A 19,183-nucleotide genomic window follows, 5' to 3' on the forward strand; every position below is an offset into this window, starting at 1 on the left:
GACTATGAAAAGGATATTGCAGAAGAATCTTACAAAAGTTTATTGTCTGTCTACAACTTCAGTTTATAACCACTTGCCATCAGAGAGAAAAAAATATTCAAGAGTTCCACTTTTCAGAATAAATTAAGTAAGATTCACACTTACAGTCTCCTGGATAAACACATTTGAGGGTGACCTCATCAAGGATCATATTTTTTGGGCAGTATGGCAAGCATCCTTCAACCCTTTACAAGAAAAAAAAATCAAGGTGAAAAAAGTTTAAAACATAAAAAATACACTGCATTTAATATACGCAACTAAGAAAATTTTTCCTAAAATTCTTCTCTTCTCCTTGTCAAGCACTAAAGAATGCTCCATTTACTATGCTCCACTATATGAACTTATTTTATGAAATCACAGCTAGTGGATGATAAGGGGATATCCTACACGATTAACGCAGAATTTGAACACAGAACATTCAAAACGTACACTTATGTTTGGGACATACTAAGGTCATGTTCTATAAATTAGTGGAAATGTAGAATAATCAGTTATTGTAATTTTAATCTATATTCCTTATACTGTTACTTTCCACTCCTATGCTCCCCTACATCCAAGAAGATAGACGTGCTCTCTGAATATCCTTGCCTGAAAGATGTTGGTAGAACAAAAACAGAATCTTCCGTGGCTCTCCCTGCCTATTGTTAAGCCCTGAAGTCACTGAAAAGATATTAGGAATCTCTGGGTGGCAGGGAAGGAGGTGGGGCATGGTTGATTTTCTTTGAGAACAGGGAGGGGGAGGGGCAGAGGCTGCAGTTCTCAAGAGCATCAGGGCCTGTGCCCAAATTTGTGGCAGTGTCCTGGGAGGGGATGGTTGTGCATGACCGGATTTCAAGCCCCAGGACATCTGGTCCTTGCAAGGATCCCCAGTTCTTGTGTGTAGCACAGAGGCAGAACAAGAGTCCCAAATTTCAGGAAGCCATAGGCTTGGGCATCGTGGGCCAAAGACAGGAGGGACCATCCTGAATGCTTTCCCTCTAAGGAAATAAAGCCAAGATAGTGGCTGAGATTACACCTTTCTTCTTGGCCAATTGGGGCTCAGAGTCCAATTTATTCTGATTCAAAGGAAATAAATGTAATCCTTCAAGTACAACCAATTATTCAATTCGTACATACTAGAGAGAATTGATGCACACATTGTTATAAAAAGGCTTGCTTATCTGCTTCTCAAATGCACCAGCTGGTTGTAATAATTTTTTCAATATTTTAAAATATTTCCAGTTGCCTCATCTGTAAAGCAAAGAATTTGGACCAAAAATATTCAAGGCCTCTTTCCAATTCAGGATGGAAAGGAACTTGACACTAGGCTAAGTGTTGCCACCAGAGGGCACTTGTTCAGGGAAGAAAATACAGACACTTTAAAAACCAAGAAATCTAATTTCTCTTTTAACATGAGACCTACTTAGTCATCTCATGGAGACAAATGATTTTTTCTTAACATAAACAGCTCAGCTTATATGACCAATTGTTTATTTCATAAAATGAACTTGAATAATAAAACTTTAACCAGTATATGATATTTCTATTCTACTCTAAGCTCTCAGGCAAAAAAGAAAAATTAAAGTTACTAGATGGCTGAAAAGACTAGGGCCAGTTGATTACCACTAAATTAAATAAACATCATTTTTTATGCTCAATCATTAACTCAATTATTTTGCAATTGTTTTATGCAAATCAAAAGGACAGCCATACTCTTAAAATATTTTCAAAAACTAGTAACTTATTCCTTTAAAATGCCTTCATGGTCGCACGTAGCAGGTCCTTCTATATTTTGTCACACTACTGGTAATCCACTCAACCTCTGACTGATAGATATAATGTCTCAGATGCAGACGGGTTCTTATAATAGGTATATTACATAATAGGAATAACTGTACTTACATATGAGCTCTACAGTATGCTAGTTGGCATCTTTTCTCATAAAAGTTCTCATTTCCACTAGATATTTTTATTTCTAACACTTGCTATGTGCCAGAAACTGCAATCATCTAGACCAAGGGTGGTGGTTCTGTGGGGGACTTGGAGGAGGGGTGCAGGGCTGTGCTAAAGCCCAGCTCAGTACTTGAATCTCCCCTCAAGGCTGCAGGTACAGTACGAGGAGCAGCAATAATCAGGCACCTTAGCGCAGGGGAGGGGGATAAGTAGAAAGGAGAGAGTGATGAAGACAGAGACGAGAAACAGCTAGGCAGGGATGAGGTTTCATCCTGAGGCTCTTATCTGCATCCTGACCACACCAAAAAAGAAACTTCCAGATAGCTACAGACCAAACAGTGGAAGCCTTGAGAATCTGGGTTCTACCACCTCAAAGACTGGGTATGCCACAGGAAATAATAAACTAGCCAAGTGCCACTTCAAGATGTAGCTCCGCTTCCTCCCGGTGCCAGGGCCCGTCATGCCTTCTCCTCTCTCTCGCTTCCTTCCTTCCCCAGTGTGCTCCTCACTAGGGGGCCCTGTGGTTTCCCCTCCTCATGGCTACCAGAGAGAGAGGAAATGGGTTTGTGAATGTGAGGGGTCCAAGTGATTGGTGAAGACGTCTCCTTTTCAGAAAGAATCGATTGTTTTTATTTTTAAGAAAATAAACAGAAATATCATTTCCTTCTCTCTGCTCCCAAAGCACTTGTTACCTACCAAGGTGTAGTGGCTCAAACCCTGGCTCCACTGCCTACAAACTGTGTGATTAGGGCAAATTGTTTAACGTCTCTGTGCCTCAGTTGGTTTTCTCCTTTGAAAATGGGAATCATGAGACCACCCATTTTAGAGCACTTCGCACAGTGTGAGTCATGCTGTAAACAATTCAACGTGCTGGTTGTCGTTATTCTGCTAGCCCTCTTTCCACTGGATTGTCAATATCTGCTTTTGTTCCTGTCTTCTTCCTAAAGACTCTGAGCTCCTTGAAAGAGGGGCTGTGTCTCATTTATTCATATGCCCAGGACCTTTTGTAGTGCCAGTGGTTGTCCTAGAATAGAAGCTCATAAATGCCCAATATAAAATTATTCTTTTAAAAATATTCCCTCCTACTGTTGTTCCATTTTTCTCTTCTCACAGCAATAATCCTTTAAAAGAAAAAAGAAAGCTGATTACACTCTCTGTTTTTGTTTGCCTCTTCCTATTCTCCAGATTACCAAATCCAATGAACAATTTTCAGTCTCAAGTTTAAAATCCTCAAAACCAAATTCCTGACTCGTCCTCCAAATGGCTCCTCCCAACATCTTCCTCTCCTCAGTCGATGGCAACTCAGCCCTTCCATTAAATCGAGTCATTTGAATTTGCTGATATTTGACCAGTTGACCACAAAAATGACAATTTCACATGGTTCTGAGACCTACAAATTGCTGAGACTTAAACTTGAGTCCTGAACTCCTTTCTCTCATAATTGATATTAAATCCATCAGCAGACCCTATGGTCCTACGTTCAAAATATACCCAGAATCTGTTCACTTCTCATAACCTCCAGGGCTGCCAACCTTGTCAATCAATTCCCCTTCATGTCTAGTTTGTATCACTGACCAGTTCTGCCCTTGTCCTTCCCCTCCCCAGCAGTCAATACAAGAGCCAAAGCAAACTTTTCTTTTTTTGCTGAGAAAGATTCACCCTGAGCCAACATCCATTTCCAATCTTCCTATTTTTGCGTGAGGAAAATTAGCCCTGAGCTAACATCTGTGCCCACCTTCCTCTATTTTGTATGTGGGTCACCAGCACAGCATGGCTGCTGACAAGTGGTGTAGGTCTGCACCCGGAATCCAAACCCAGGCCACCAAAGCAGAGCTCACTGAACTTAACCACTCAGCCACAGAGCCAGTCCCCAAAGCAAACTTTTTAAAACATAAATCAGATAGTGTCATTCCTCTGCCCAAAATACACCAGGGCATTACTCAGAGAAAAAGACACAGTCCTCACAATGGGCTCCAAGGCCCTATATGACTTGCACATCACTCTGACTCTCTGGTCTCATCTCCTACCTCTCATGATTTTGTTCACTTTGCTCCAACTAACTGGCCTCTTTGTTTATCCTCAAATACTCTCCTACCCCAGGTCCTTTGCACTGTTCTCACATAGATATCTACATGGCCAGTTCCTTCCCTGCCTTCAGCTCTCTGAGCAAATGCCACCTTCCCAGCACATTCTTCCCTGACCACCCTATGTTAATTAGCAAACACACACACAGGCCTTATGCTCTCTGTCTCCTTCATCTTCCTTTATTTTTCTCCATAATACATATTGCCATCTAACAATATATTGCATCACATTTTTGTTTGTTTATTCTCTGCCTCAACCCATCAAAATGTAAGCTATGTAAGGCCAGATACTACGTCTATTTTGTTCAGTACCGTATCCCTAGCAGCTAGAAGAATTCCTGGCACATAGCAAACCCTCAATAACTATCGCTTGAATAAAATGATAATCTAAAAACATTCACTGAGAGCTAAATCTGCTAATGCTAGAATTTGCTCATTGAATAGTTAAATGTGACTTACGGGGGAAGAAATTTACAGGCTAGTGCTTCAGGGTCACTACACGTTTTAAAACAGGGCGTGGCACAAGGTTCATATCTCCATTCACACATCCTCCTGTAAGGCACTGCTGCCTGGATTTCTGGGGAAAAAAAGAGGTTTAGATTGTGTATATTTTTAATGTACAGCTTGAAAAATCATGATTTATGATAGTGACTCTTCTAGGTTTGACCCCTCTTTGAACATAATGCTGTGGGAAAGACAGGGCTAGTGAAAAATGCACTGCAATTGCTTGGTGATCAGAGCACTGCATGCTTAGGTTGAATATCTAAATGTTAGTCTATATTCCAAAGATTTAAAAAAGCAAAGTGTTGGAGGACGCAAAGGAAAATTCCAAATTTTCATCCTTTATGTGTAGTGGGTTCTCATTGATCTACATATCCTAATAATACCAGACACCTGTTTGGAATTTTATATTTTTCAAAGTAATTTTTTGTCTGTTATTCTATTTTATCCTTGCAACAACCCTGTTGAGTAGGTATTATTTCCATTTTATAAATGAAGAACTTGAGGCTCAGAGGAGCCAAGTGACTTGCTGAGTTCAAACAATTAGGAAAATGGCAAGACCAAAGACAGGTTTCCTGACATCAAACCTAGAGAGAACCCTCCATCTTTGTTCTTCTCAGAGAACTCAGCACATTGCCTTGTACATGGTAAGTAGTTTGTGACAAAAAACAAATGAATGGATTTTAATAATACATGCTTACAGTTATCAAACCCCCCTTGATTGAAGATTTTTCTCCTGCAAACTCTGCTAATATCCCCCCCACACACACACACACATCATAGACTAGTCCTTCTACAGTAGTCCAAAACTATCTCTGAAGAACAGAGCTCCATATGGGAGAATGTTCAGAAAAAGGCTATGTTTTGTGGACTCTGGATATAGAACTCAATTCCAAGGTATGGGAACAAAAATAAGACTTGCTGGAAGGCTTCTACACATCTAAATATTAGAGTAAGCGTTAGTCCTGGGTTACTGGGATGACGCGTCCTGAGAAAGGACTGGTTCCAAGACTAGAGGAGACCTCCAGAGTTTCCGAGGTTTAGGAAGTCCACAAAGATCAGCCTCTGAGATTCTGATGATGCCACTGGCCACAGTTGTCCAAAGCTCAGGTGGGGCCACTGGGTCTGGTTCTAATGGAGATTTCCAGATTGGAGGGGAAATAGAGGCTTGTAAAGTTCAACTTTTAAGGAAACTCAAGTAAAAATATCACATCTACTCTATAGAATGGTGTATAGGCATGTCAGTTACTCTTTTTCTCATGAATATAGGAACCCTATTCAATGGGCAAAAATTTGAAGCTCAGTTTGAATTCTCTAAAATCCAAAGACTATCCAGATTTATAGAAATGTACCCACGACAAAAAAGGCAAATGATTAGCTCTCTTAAACTGATTTAGAGGGTTGGTTAGAATGGATGAATTTGTTTGGGAGACCCACGGCAGATAGCAAGCTCCTAGGTTTTGAAAATAAAGCATGGCTTTTACACTGGATGAGGCAGTAAGGATTCCTCTCCGAAATTCAGAAAATTCAGTAGCTATGGAACTATAAGGATCTCTAGAAATAATAACAGGCTTCTGCTAACCAGGGAAACTTTCTAGAGGTTAGTAGAACCTGAAACCCTAGTATATGAAGACAGAGATAAACATGTTGTCTTTGTCATTAAGAATCAGGTTACTGAGGGGCCGGCCTGGTGGTGTAGCAGTTAAGTTCCTGCGCTCCGCTTCGGTGGCCTGGGGTTCGCAGGTTCAGATCCTGGGCGTGGACCTACTCCACTCATCAAGTCATGCTGTGGTGGCATCCCACATACAAAATAGAGGATGATTGGCACAGATGTTAGCTCAGGGCCAATCTTCCTCACCAAAAAAAAAAAAAAAAAAAGAATCAGGTTATTGAGAGATTGTCTTCTAGGAAACAAAAAGTAGATGGAAACACTAGACAGCCATGAGACATGGGTGACCTTTATTTCCAAAGTCCAGACAGCACTGAAAGTAATAAATTAGGTCATAATTAAAAATAACATTACTGGGCCGGCCCCATGGCTTAGCAGTTAAGTGCGCGTGCTCCGCTGCTGGCGGCCCGGGTTCTGATCCCGGGCGCGCACCGACGCACTGCTTCTCTGGCCATGCTGAGGCCACGTCCCACATACGGCAACTAGAAGGATGTGCAGCTATAACATACAACTATCTACTGGGGCTTTGGGGGGAAAAATAAATAAAATTAAAAAAATAATAATAACATTATTTAAGGCTGATCTAAGCAATTTACCAACTTATATAATACAATAACCCTATAAGGTAGGTATTGTTTGTCTCCCATTTTACAGATGCATAAACTGAAGGACAGAGAGGTTAAGAAAGTAGATACAACTCTATCTACTTATACTCCATCACGAATGATTTAAAAATCAAAACCTGATAAATATTCTGCCACTATGTAAGTTATCTATTCTCCTTTTGAAGACCTTAGGAAACATACCTTCTATGCTGAAGCTACTTGAGTGTTTAAATTCTTCAGAATCATCATATTTTGATGCTTTGATACTAGAATCTGTGAGTATGATGAAAAAGCCTTTCTTGCTGTATAACTCAAATGCGCTGTAACCAGGAATCCAGAGGCTCTGATGGTGGAAAAATGTGGCTCTCTGCTGAAAGGCTGAATTCGCTTTCCACAGTTCCAGACTCAGAGTGTCATCGTCATGGACATGGAGGAAGTAGTTTGGCCTTTCAGCAGACTCCAAGGAAACAAGCGCCAGTGCTGTAAAACACAGAGCAGTGTGTTTGTCAACTCCCTGGGTCCTCTGGAGAAAGCAGATCATCAACACTGGCATTAGAAAATGTACTTATAAAGTTGACAAAAACAGAACTGCACAATGGCCATACATAATTAACACCAATCTCAAAGATTTCAGAAATGATTTAAAGATCTCAAAGAAACAGGAATATTTTAATGTAATGAATAACAGTGACAGCTCCAAAAAAAATCAGTCTTTGATGAATTCTATTTTTTAAATAATTTATCATGTCCTTGGCGAAAAAAGAGATATCAACTTACGACCCCAGAATGTACAATTTCTTACAAGTAATTGAATGATTAATTGGACATATATTTGTACTCGTAAGTTTTAACATTTTCAAATGCATGAAATCTACAAATGGCTAAATTAGATGATAGAAAAGAATAAGAGAAAAGAGAAACAGATCAATTCAGGCATGGCACTGAATTTCAATATCACTGGGTTCTTAATGAGCAAATGATCTTGCAAGTGATTTACTGCATTAAGAAAACACTATTTGCTCAACTTTGTTGTCCATTTCCCGACAGACGATCAAATGGCTAACGAACCACAAAGCATTTGAGAAGTGTCATCCTTTTTTGTGACTTGCTTTAAAAGTTTCCCTCATATTTGTAAAACCCATGATAGAAAAGTTTTTAATTGAGATTTTTAGGTTTAATTTCTTAGACTTTAATTTCTTTATGTCTTAGTTTCTTTAAATTCATTAGAATTTTTCTATTAAAAGCATTAATTATTGTAAATCATACAATGAAGAGCTCTCTCAAATCCAAAGTATGATTCCAAAGGCATTTATTGTGTCCTAAAACTTGCAAGTCCCTCTGCTGAACATTGGAAGATGAAAACAAAAATAAAAGAAATCTTTATAAGAGAAAAATATATAACATATAAATTAGAACTTCAGACTGCAATAGGTGTTTTCATAGATTAAAAAGAACTAAAGGAGATGTTTTTACAAGAAAGAAGCAATTTATTCTAACTGGAGAATGGAGAGATTTCTCAGAATAAGTGAAAGTTAAGCTGGATTCATTCATTCAGTAAGCTTATATAACACACCATGCATGATTCTAAGTAGGGCTAGTAGAGTAACAATGTAGCCTGAGCATCTCAGACCAGAAGAGGACAACCACCACCGGTCAGAACAGGCGCAAGTGGATATGACCAGTATAGATTTGCAGGTGCAAACCAGTAAGCATGGGGAGAGGCACTAGGACAGACAAGGCCACGGAAGGATAACAGTCTCAATGACTGTCTAGACTCTGATTTATGCTCTTAATATTTAACTTATTTGATATCAAATCACAATTTTTTTCTTTTACTTTAATCTGGCATTAAAATCCTTCAAATGTTAGTTATCAGTAGACTATTTTTCAAAAATTTCAAATTAAGTTCTGTGATTAATGCCATGAAAGTTTAAGCTGTGCTTTATTTGGGACCAAAATTCAATCAAACAATTACAATTCTAACATCCGTATGCCAATAGATACACAAAGAAATGATTTCATATACACAAGAGCTAGCTGGTTCACACACCAATGTCTCATTTTATATCCTTTAGGCCACCTAGAAAAATGCCATGAACATACTAGATCTCAAATTAATATTTAGTGAATGAATAAATGAGAAAAATGTAAATGGAAAACTAAATTCTTATTTTCAATTGGAAATTATACTTACATGATGCCTTCTCTTTGAAAAGACCTGGAGTGATCATAAAACTAAAAAATAAATTGCCATGAATACTACTTCTTGGCAAAGAGAAAATGCTTCTACTGATTACATTGGCCCCCAGAACGAGCCCAGTCTGCCCATAACTTGCCAGCATGTATGGTCCTTCTCCAAGCCCTATTTAAATACAAATAAGAGAATCATAAATTGGCATAGGATTTCTACATTTCAAACTGCCTTTTCAATGGAATAAATTTTAATAACAAAAGATACTTCAAAAATTATTGAGCATTTAAACATTTGTCACTAACAAAATAACTGATCTGTTTTAAAAATAATATATTCTAATGATTTGGAATATATACATATATATAAATTATGGAATTTAGAATATATATACATATACACAGACACATGAATGTGTATATGTACATGTATATGTAACGCAGTGCTGGATATGAGGTTGACTTAAGCTTTTTGGACCTCAAATTTTTGCACCTATATGAAGAAGTTTGTCTAGGTAATCTTCCACTCTAATATTTAAAGATTCTACTTCCTCTCAATAAACTTAAGTTTAGCTCTATTGATGGCCAGATATTTTGATACTCTTCTACGAACCATCTTTCCCTAGTAGGTAGCATTACGTGAAAACAGAATTCACAGACATGACATACAATATTATAATGTTCTGGGGGTTATTGAATTTCACCAGTGAGGCATGTCTACAAAACAGAAAATATAAGATGAAGCTCAACAGAAAAATCAAAGATCTTTTTATTAACGCTGTCACTTCCCGTGCATTTAAATGGTTTATATAAAGTAGAAAACATTTCCTATAGTAAAAACCTAGTTAGTGTAAACCAAACCTGAAATTCAACTAGAATAATTTTTCTGCAAACTTCATCTTATAAAGAGAAGAATATAAATTATAAATAACTTCACTAATATTAAAAAAAATTTGTGAGTTAGGTTTTTTAATAAGGTCAGTTTACCTTCAACTCAATCTCTATGCCATTTAATGTTATTCTTATAACTGAGATACTACAGAACTTTGAAGTTTCTTCTAAATCATCAAAATGAAGTTGCATGAGTATCAGCTGTGCACTTTTCACAGGTACACGTATATTTTTATGTTGTAGGTTATGTAAAATGCTGATATACATGTGCTAGTTGATATCATAAAAGATTGATCTGGTTGCTCTCAGTGAATTTCACTTCCCTTCTTTTCTTTGAGTTTTATCTCAAGGACAATTTTCCTTTCCCAGCCCACTCTTAACATGGAGGGAAAAAAGATTCAAAGAAATCTAAGCAGCGGGTATTTCCCCTTTCGGGATGAAGAGCAGGCCTGAGAGAAGGGGAGAAGGTCATTGGATTAGAGGGTCAAAACTCTTTCAAATAGAAAGGAAAACAAGAACCAAAATTTCCATCATGAGGACCAGGAGAAGAGGCAAAGACTCACAGATAAGTTATCTTCAAGTGTTATCCCTTCTACTGACTCATCAGCTGGGACACCTCACTATTGAACAGCTGGAGACATAAAAGCCATGAGGAAAAGAGCTCTATTAGGGACTTAGAAACTTGAGTAGAGAGGGAGACTTGAAAGAATTTTGCCCCCACACCAAGATGGAACTGAGCAGATACAGTGGGGAATTTCTCTATGATCCAGGCAGCAGTGGGCTCCCCATCGCAGTTACAAACGTATATAATGCAGTGTTTCTCTATGAGCCCAAATCTACAACCACCAAAGAAAACTGTATCATTAGTCTCCACCACCTACTGGCTTGTTTTGTAGAAAAGACAAGAGCAACAAAAACTTCCAAAATGCAATATACTTCAACTTATAAATATATTGATTTGTATAAATATGTAAATAATGAACAAATAAGTAGATAAATATGTAAATTACCATGAGATAAAATTCAAAATGAGGAAGATATATACAACTACAACTTGAGGGTTTGAAACACCCTTGCAAATATTCAGCATTAGAATAGGAGAAAGCAAATACACAACTAAACAAAATCTTCTCTCCCTACTGCACAAGTCCCTTACTACAGCAACCTGAAGAGACAATTGTCATCTGAGAAATCCATTGGAATAAAAATAGAAAGCTTCTGAACTGACTCCCAGTTGATTGATATCTTGCATCTGGATTGCTTTCATGCATTTTCACCAGCATTTGAGAGACAAAAGTCATTGACTTTATCATTAATGTTCTGCAGGAAGAAGTATAATTTCACCATCTGCTAAAAGCAATTATTTCCTGCAGTGATTATCTTAACACGGTATTAAGCATATCCTATCTAATAAAATCACTCAGAACTTAAAACTTGCATAACAATAGTTAGCAGGATATTGAAGCCCTTGCACACCTACAGCAATAACAATAAAATCTTTATATTTTTAGTAAATGCCATAAAATGAATATGAAGACAGTATATACAGTCTTCGTATTAAGGATTATTGAGATAATCTGAGCTGTAACCTCTGAATTCTCTTACTCTTTTTTTATTTTCCTCCTACAGAATCACAATTTATTTCTGCATTAGCTTTAAATAATAGGTATTTGAATAGCATAGCATCCAGTATGTAGTAAATAAAGGGAGAAATATGTCAGCTATGAATATCCAAAGAAGACTAGGTAAATTTACAATAGCTGTGAAATTATTTATGATGAAGCAAATTAAGAATAATCATTTAAAACGATTTTCTTTTCATTACTACTGTCAACAATGTCCACAGTTCTGTATTCTCTTTCAATCATCTATGTTCATTGCATTATTTTTGCAAACTCTTTCTCTCTTGGCAGGTTGATGCTTTTCCCTATTACTGTGATCACAGGAAATAGACTCCTCTGTCACTCCACTGAGTCTATCAGTGTCTGCTGAAGGCCTAACGCCCTGTGTCCACCTTCCGAATACTACCACTACAGTGTTACAAATGAAACTAGAAGAACTGGTTTGAAGACTCCTGTAACACGTTAGAGAAAATAACCATCACTAGACGTGCAGCAGACTTGTTGACAGAAAGGAAAATGTACCAGTTAGCAAGAGGTACAAATTCAGTATTCATAGAAAATTCTGCTTCTGGAAGGGACTGCAGAAGAAATGCCAGAAAGTACAAGGCACAGATGGAGATTTTCACAGCAGAATGTGTGAGGCAGGAATTCTTAAGTGAGGAAGTTATTGGAGCGTTTTCTCAAATTGATGTCTGTGTACATTGTGTAGAGCATATGATGACAACGTGTGGCGATCATTCTTGGACTAGGATGTGTTAGCCATACACTAGGCAATGGAGCATGGAGGTCAGGCTCCTTGGTTCTGAACTCAGACTGTCTACAAATTCCAGTTTACCACATTTTGGCCAAGGGACTTTGGCCAAGTTATTTAACCCTTCTGTGCTTCAGTTTCCTCCTCTGTAAAGTGTTGATAATAATACCTGCCTTATGGGCATATTTTGAGGCTTAAATTATATGATAAAGGTAAAGTAGTTAACACAATAAAAGCTACTGTTATTGTTACTGTCATTAATATTAGGCCATCAGTCTCACTTTAAGCGTGGAATCAAAAGGGTTGATGTGGAGTGTGTGTGGGTGTGTTTAAAATCCTGAACAGGAAATATTTTGGGTTTAGATTTTCTTTAACTGCCACAGAATTTTTTTCATGTTGAATTTTTTCCTCCATCAAACTTCCATAAATGTAACAAAACAACCAAAAACTAAAATGTCCATTTTCTTTTCAATCATCATCTTTATTTCTCTAAAATTTTCTGGCCTTCTTTGGACATTTATAGCAGACAGATTCCTCCCTGGCTCAACAAGGCACCAAAAATGCCTTGGATGCATTGCTTGGGGTTTTTTTAATGGCTCAGCTTTCCCATAACTATTACTCTAACTTGTCCATCACGGATCCAGAGTTTATCCAGTCACTAACAAAATGGTCACCTTTCTGGATCATCTTACTTGTCTGAAATTAGGTTTAAGTGGCTATGCCTTCCTCATTAAACAGGTTTGACAGAAAGCAGGCTCCAATTCTGCTAACTTCTGGCATTTTCCCTGCGCATATCACTCTCTGTCTCTTACATCTATGCCTTAATTTTAGGCAGCACGTCCTCTTAGACTTGTCCTTGCAAATTTGGATGCTTGACAAGCCTAGAAGATTTTCATACTTATTATTAAATCCATAAATTTTCATTCTGATAATATGTAAATAATTATTTTTGCCTACAGCGAGAGCTAAATAAACTCTTTATATTATTATCATCACATTTATAGTTTGTTTCTTTGATTTCTACAATATAATAAAGTTTGAATAATGTCTATATTTATATCTAATGGTAAAAAGTATGCATTTGATATATGTCTTTCATCTTTTTTACCTAAAAAATTAGCTTACTTTACTCATTCATTCATTCATTTCATTCAAAAACTATTGAAGTCCTCCTAGGTGTGAGAACTTAGTTACACATTCTTTTATTTTCCAGGGAATAAATTTTAACACAAATACTTAGAAATTTAGACATATTTTGGAAGGCAAAGGCTTTCATTGAGCTATATACCAAATTATGAACTAGTCCTACTTTGTTCCCAGCAAAGTTGTTCATAAACTTTTAATCTGAAGATACATTTAATAAAATACTATAGTTATATAGTATTTTAAATGTATTTAAACGTCACATACCTTCATTGTAATATTCACAATCAAGTGCTAAAAGAAAAAAAAGAAGAAATATTAAACTACATAAGAATCTGACCACTTATCTAAATGTGTGCAAGATATGGCCATATGTTTATTCCTGACTAAGTAAAAGAACACAGAATGGCATTGTTATTTGGGAACTTCCTCTGAGCAAAGAGGATTCTTTAAGAGTGATGTGTTGTAATTAATTAAATTTCATAAAATTATTTTATAGGTGGGCAAATATATCTGCCAAATTAGAAATGTCAACTGGAAGTGTTAAAATCATAAACTTTTCTTCAGATGACTTACCATCTATACAAGTAAATGAAAAGTTTAAAGAGTTAAATCTGAAAGCAAATTCAAAATGATGTTTTTAAAAATATGTTTCTCATAGTCAGAACAGAAACCTCACAGCCATAAGAGCAATGGGGTCATAAACAATTTCTCTGCAGAAGGTATACAATTTATAGTTCAAATGTTAGAGTGACAACAGTCAAACACAGAGCAGAAAAAATTATCTCAAACTTTTCTTTTTATAAATCCTTTAGCTATACTACAGTTTATCTGCATTGTCAAGGGAATATAAAATTTAGTCATCTTAAAGAAATTCTATTTCCATGAGTTCCATGGTGTTAGTTCTATGATAAGACAACTAATATAGATCTCCTTATAAGGTTCCCACCTATGATGACATTCTAAGTGGCTACTCACAACAAATGGTGGATGACCTCCAGTGAACTGATACCCCTTCCTGACAGCACTTGTACGCATACGCTGCTACACTTGTGCATAAACATTCGCAATCCCCACCAAGATTACAGTTACACGTGTCTTCATGGCAATTTTTGGCAAAAAAAGTAACATCAATCTGAAAATGAAGTGAAAGATGAAATAATTTCGTAAGTACTAACTATAATTGATTAAAATTCAACCTTCTAAAAGAAAACACACTGGTAGAGTTTCAAAATTGGATATTAGCAGCTTAACACTGCCACCTAGAGAATTCTCAATATCTCAAACCTCTATATTGCCCAAAGGAGAAAGGAATTTATTAGGCAAATGTAAGATCAAAGAACTAGCAAAACAGGTAATGGTATTTATTGTTATTATTTAATAATTATTATTAATTTACTAATAATTATTAATTTATTATTAACAAACCAATATAATTTCAGTGTCTGCAATATAACAGACTAATATTTTGTAGAAGCTCATTATTTCCTTATTGGCGTATTCACATGGCATTAAAAGGATGTTCTGTTACTAATTGTACTTTTACTTGATTTTTAGGAATATCTTAAACTACTTTTGAAACTTCTTTTGGGATCTAAAATTATTATGTTAGAAAGGCATTTAGAAAGTTAAATTTCTAACAAACTACATCTTGCAATGGGCTTCTAAAATCATTTTAACTGTGCCACTAGTAATACTTTTAAATTATACTTTGGGTTGAGGAGAAGAATGTCCATTTGGCAATATTCTCTGAAGAAAAAATATTTATGGCTTTGGTCAATCATTTATGGCTTTGATGATGTATGTAAAAAATGCTTCATACACCAAAACAGGTTATTACAAATATTATGTACAAATGTATGCTGTTAAATAAGATGAAGTGAGGGAAAAAGTAAATCAACTAAATGCATCACTTCTACAGAAAAAACAAACTACCAGATTTGTCCCCCTACCAACGATTAGGTGCTACACCTGAAAAACCAATGGGTAACTAAATTATTTGTCCTGTTCTTCTCACTATTATAGATACAGCAGTACGCACATGAATTTGAAACCTTAGTAAAGTATTCATTTACCACGTTGCGACAAGGAGCAAAAACATCGCTGTACAAGATGGAGCACTCCTTTTTGGCATAAGGAAATTTATTTTGATGTGCCTCACAGGGTTTAAACAATTCACTTGGGCTTTCACACTGTTGAAAAAAATTAAAGGAGAAAAGGAACTTATCAAAGGCGTGATTTCTGAAGCTGAAACCAGAGTAACCTATTCTGGCTCTGTCCATTAAATCGCATCTAATATATCATTTAACCTTTCTGAGCCTCAATTTCTTCATCTATAATATGGAGACTACATTCTTTATATTGCAAGGTTGTCACAAGAATTATATGAGAAGATAAGTGTGAAAGGATTTTGTCAACCGTGAATTACTATACAAATATTACATAAAATAGTATTACCTAAATAAATTTTCTTGTAAGAATAAAATGTTTCAATGAATAAATATACCAAAAAATATTTGTTTAGTTCTAAAATATATATATTCAACTTACCTGCCCTAATGCCCAGCTATCTCCAAATACCTGGGCATTTCTCACTTCTAAGTTATTAGATGTGGTCATATCGTTCGAAGTACATTTGTCAAAGTTCCCACATAATCCTGATAGTTTGTTCTAAAGTAAAAGAAAAGTACCATGAAATATTCTATATTCACTTCAACATTTAAGGATTCAAATTCATTAAAATTTTAAAGTAGACGTTTTAAGAATTTCCACAACAAGCATTTAAAATATGTTTCAAGAAGGTGGTATTTCCTATCCGTTTAATTATATTTAACAATTATTTTAATTCTCAAAAATGTTTAACCATTCCCTAAATTTTATCTTTCCACACTTAGCAATGTCTTAGTATTGATACAACTAATGACACAAGTAACGTGGAAAAGTATGATACAAACACTACAATATGTGTGTGTGCAAACGTATATATATATATTACATACTGTATATATACATGTATGTAAATAAATTTTTACTGATGAAAGACCCACCTCTTGACATGTTTAAGGTTTTGTAACACTATAAATGTTGAAACAAGAAGAATAATTTATTTTCCTCTAGGTCATATTTGAAAAGCCAACACATTCAAAACATAACTTTTAAAGAAAAAGTTAACTTGAATATTCATAGATCATGCCACCATAAGACACAATAAATGAAATCCAGGTTTTATTTAATTTTTATAAAGACTGTTATGGGTTGTGAAATGGTCACTGCAAGAGCCACATGGATTACTTGCATCAACAGTTTCCACTGCATTTTCTCACATAACGTGAGAAGCTATACTCTGAGGGGAGGGAAGTGGACTAAGAGGACAGGACAAATGATCTTCCAAAACAATGGGAATCCTCCTGAAAACTTGGACAGTGAACACACTGAGCTCTCTCTTCACACTAAAGAATGGAATATAGCCTTCCTTGAACGGTGAAGCACGCCGTCCATGTCTCCGGGAAAGCTGACAATAACCCTAGGCTTACCACCGCCACGCTGCCGCTCACCACGGTGCCTCTGCTCTCAGCAGCCACATGTCTGTCCAAGACAGTGGCCGCTCGCACCATTGGTCACCCCAAAATTTAAGGCTGCAGTAGGGAGGATGTATAAAAATAAGTGGTAAATTGTTTCCAAAAAGTAGGGAAGGGAGGACAATGATAGAGAATAGTAGAGCAAAATAGCTGAAGAAGTAAAGCAATGGCTAAATTATTTCATTTTCACCAAAGAAATGCAAGAAGCCAGCAAACACCTAGGAATAGATTTTTGGGCCTTATCACACTTAGCAGAAAGAAAATGTCCTCAATATACAATCATATCTTAAAATTGCAACATACTAAAATCCTTTAAATATGTATTTTTTTCCATAGATTTATGAGAATATGTTGTTACTACCCCAATTGTTTCCTAACTTGCCACAGATTATATCCACAAATCTCAATTTCAATTTCAGATAAACTGGATTTTCAGAAATATATGAATGTTTCAAAAGCAACTTTAAAATAGTCAATAAAATTTTAACTATTTAAAATAATGAACATATTTAATAATATTTAGTACAATATTTAACAGAAAGCAATATTTAAAACAATTTAAAATATAAATTGCCAAAAATTGTAAATAATCCAGATTGAATCTTCAGTCATGAATGGATAAAACAAACTGGTACATCCACACAACAAAACATTATCCAGCAAAATAAAGGAACAAACTATTAATCATTCAACAATAAAGGTGAATCTTAAATGTATTTTGCCAAGTCAAAGAAGCCAGACTCAAAAGGCTGTTATGTTACATGATTCCATTTATATTGTACCTGGAAAAGGCAAAACTGTAGGGATGGAAAATAGATCAGTGGTTGTCAGGGGTTAGGGAGTAGAGTTAGGAGTTGACAATAAAGGGGCAACATGGGAGAAATTTGGGAGTTGATAGATCTGTTCTATATAGAACCGTTTCACATCTGTTTACTTATATTTAACAATTATTTGTTAAAATCCATAAAACTGCAGACCATAAGAGTAAATTTTTCTACATTTTTAAAAGTAATTCTACTGTATATAAACTTAAAAAAAAATCCAGAACATAGAGGAAAAGATGGAATGCAGACCGTAACAAATGAATCTAAGTGTATTACAAACATATCACATAACCACACTGAAGCGGGTGGGAAGAAAGAAGTTGACCTAAGTAACTTTGGAAAACTGGATACTGTAAGGCTAAAGTCAAAAAGAACTGTACACAACACTGTACTCTAGCAGGTAAAGTTGTTCTTCACTGGAGTATGAGTCAGTAATTCTGAAAATATAACCTAGTTCTTAAAGGAAAACATCATTTTATTTCCATAAAACATCAAAAGGTAAATGTAATTTCATTGCTTGCATCTCATTTGGAGCCTAGGTTGACCTACCTTCCACTGTGGTCCAACTTTGATATGAATGGTAGTCTTTGTATCCCAAAGAATAGTGATATCTTTCTCTGGAAAGTATACTACTATGTAGTACCCTGCCTTCCAAAGCTGGTATGTAGGTTTATTTTCCAGAAAAAAACCTGATCGTTTCTTAAACAAAAACAAACAAAAAAATAAAGAAAACAAAATGAATTTGATGTTCTCTAACCAAAATTAAACATTAATTAAGCTAATATCCACTAATAAATATCTGTGTACTAGACTTTTTACTTGGCCCTGTCTTTTCTGAATTCTGTAGTAAAAGACAAACAAATGCATAATATAGGAAATATATAAAATTGGTAATGAGACACAAACTGGAGAAGGGCTCAACATGGATGAATAAGCAGAGGAAAAAGTGCTCCAGTTATGGAAAAGAGCGTAAACAAGACCATGGACAGAGAGGACATGAAGGGGATACACCTGCTGACTCAGAAATTCTATACTGATGATGAATACATGTGATTACTATGTATGACTTTGTCTGCATAATTGAAAAACAAAAGCACAAAGTGTGCGTGCATGTATATAGAGGGAGAGAGTGAGAAAGGGGAGATGAATTGCCATCAAAGGGACAAGGGACTCAGGGGGTGGGATATAATGATCTGTACAAGGCTATATACAGGAAGGTATAGGGGGCTGGAAATGAGAATGGAGAAGAAATCACTCCAAACAAAAGGAATCACTTGAACACAGGCGTAGGGGCAGGAAAGTCCAAGGTTTGTTCAGGACTAAAGAGAGCACTAAAGGACTAGAGAATGGATTC

The 19,183-nt window shown here is 36.0% G+C and overlaps 1 protein-coding gene across 3 annotated transcripts in view; it reads right to left on the reverse strand.

The window, feature by feature from the left end:
- Nucleotides 1-19,183, reverse strand: part of OTOGL (otogelin like) — a 136,260-nt gene that overhangs the window by 44,663 nt on the left and 72,414 nt on the right. For all 3 annotated transcript variants that reach the window (XM_087448603.1, XM_087448602.1, XM_004417902.3), the window contains 9 exons: nucleotides 18,379-18,528; nucleotides 15,978-16,097; nucleotides 15,503-15,619; nucleotides 14,406-14,562; nucleotides 13,695-13,721; nucleotides 9,025-9,192; nucleotides 7,032-7,310; nucleotides 4,515-4,632; nucleotides 145-224 (listed from right to left, as the gene is read on the reverse strand). In XM_087448603.1, coding sequence (XP_087304729.1) covers nucleotides 145-224; nucleotides 4,515-4,632; nucleotides 7,032-7,310; nucleotides 9,025-9,192; nucleotides 13,695-13,721; nucleotides 14,406-14,562; nucleotides 15,503-15,619; nucleotides 15,978-16,097; nucleotides 18,379-18,528 — 1,216 coding nt within the window. The remainder of the gene's footprint in view (nucleotides 1-144; nucleotides 225-4,514; nucleotides 4,633-7,031; nucleotides 7,311-9,024; nucleotides 9,193-13,694; nucleotides 13,722-14,405; nucleotides 14,563-15,502; nucleotides 15,620-15,977; nucleotides 16,098-18,378; nucleotides 18,529-19,183) is intronic.

Source organism: Ceratotherium simum, chromosome 25 (assembly GCF_057802395.1).
Source record: "Ceratotherium simum simum isolate JZ-2026a chromosome 25, ASM5780239v1, whole genome shotgun sequence".
NCBI lineage: Eukaryota > Metazoa > Chordata > Mammalia > Perissodactyla > Rhinocerotidae > Ceratotherium > Ceratotherium simum.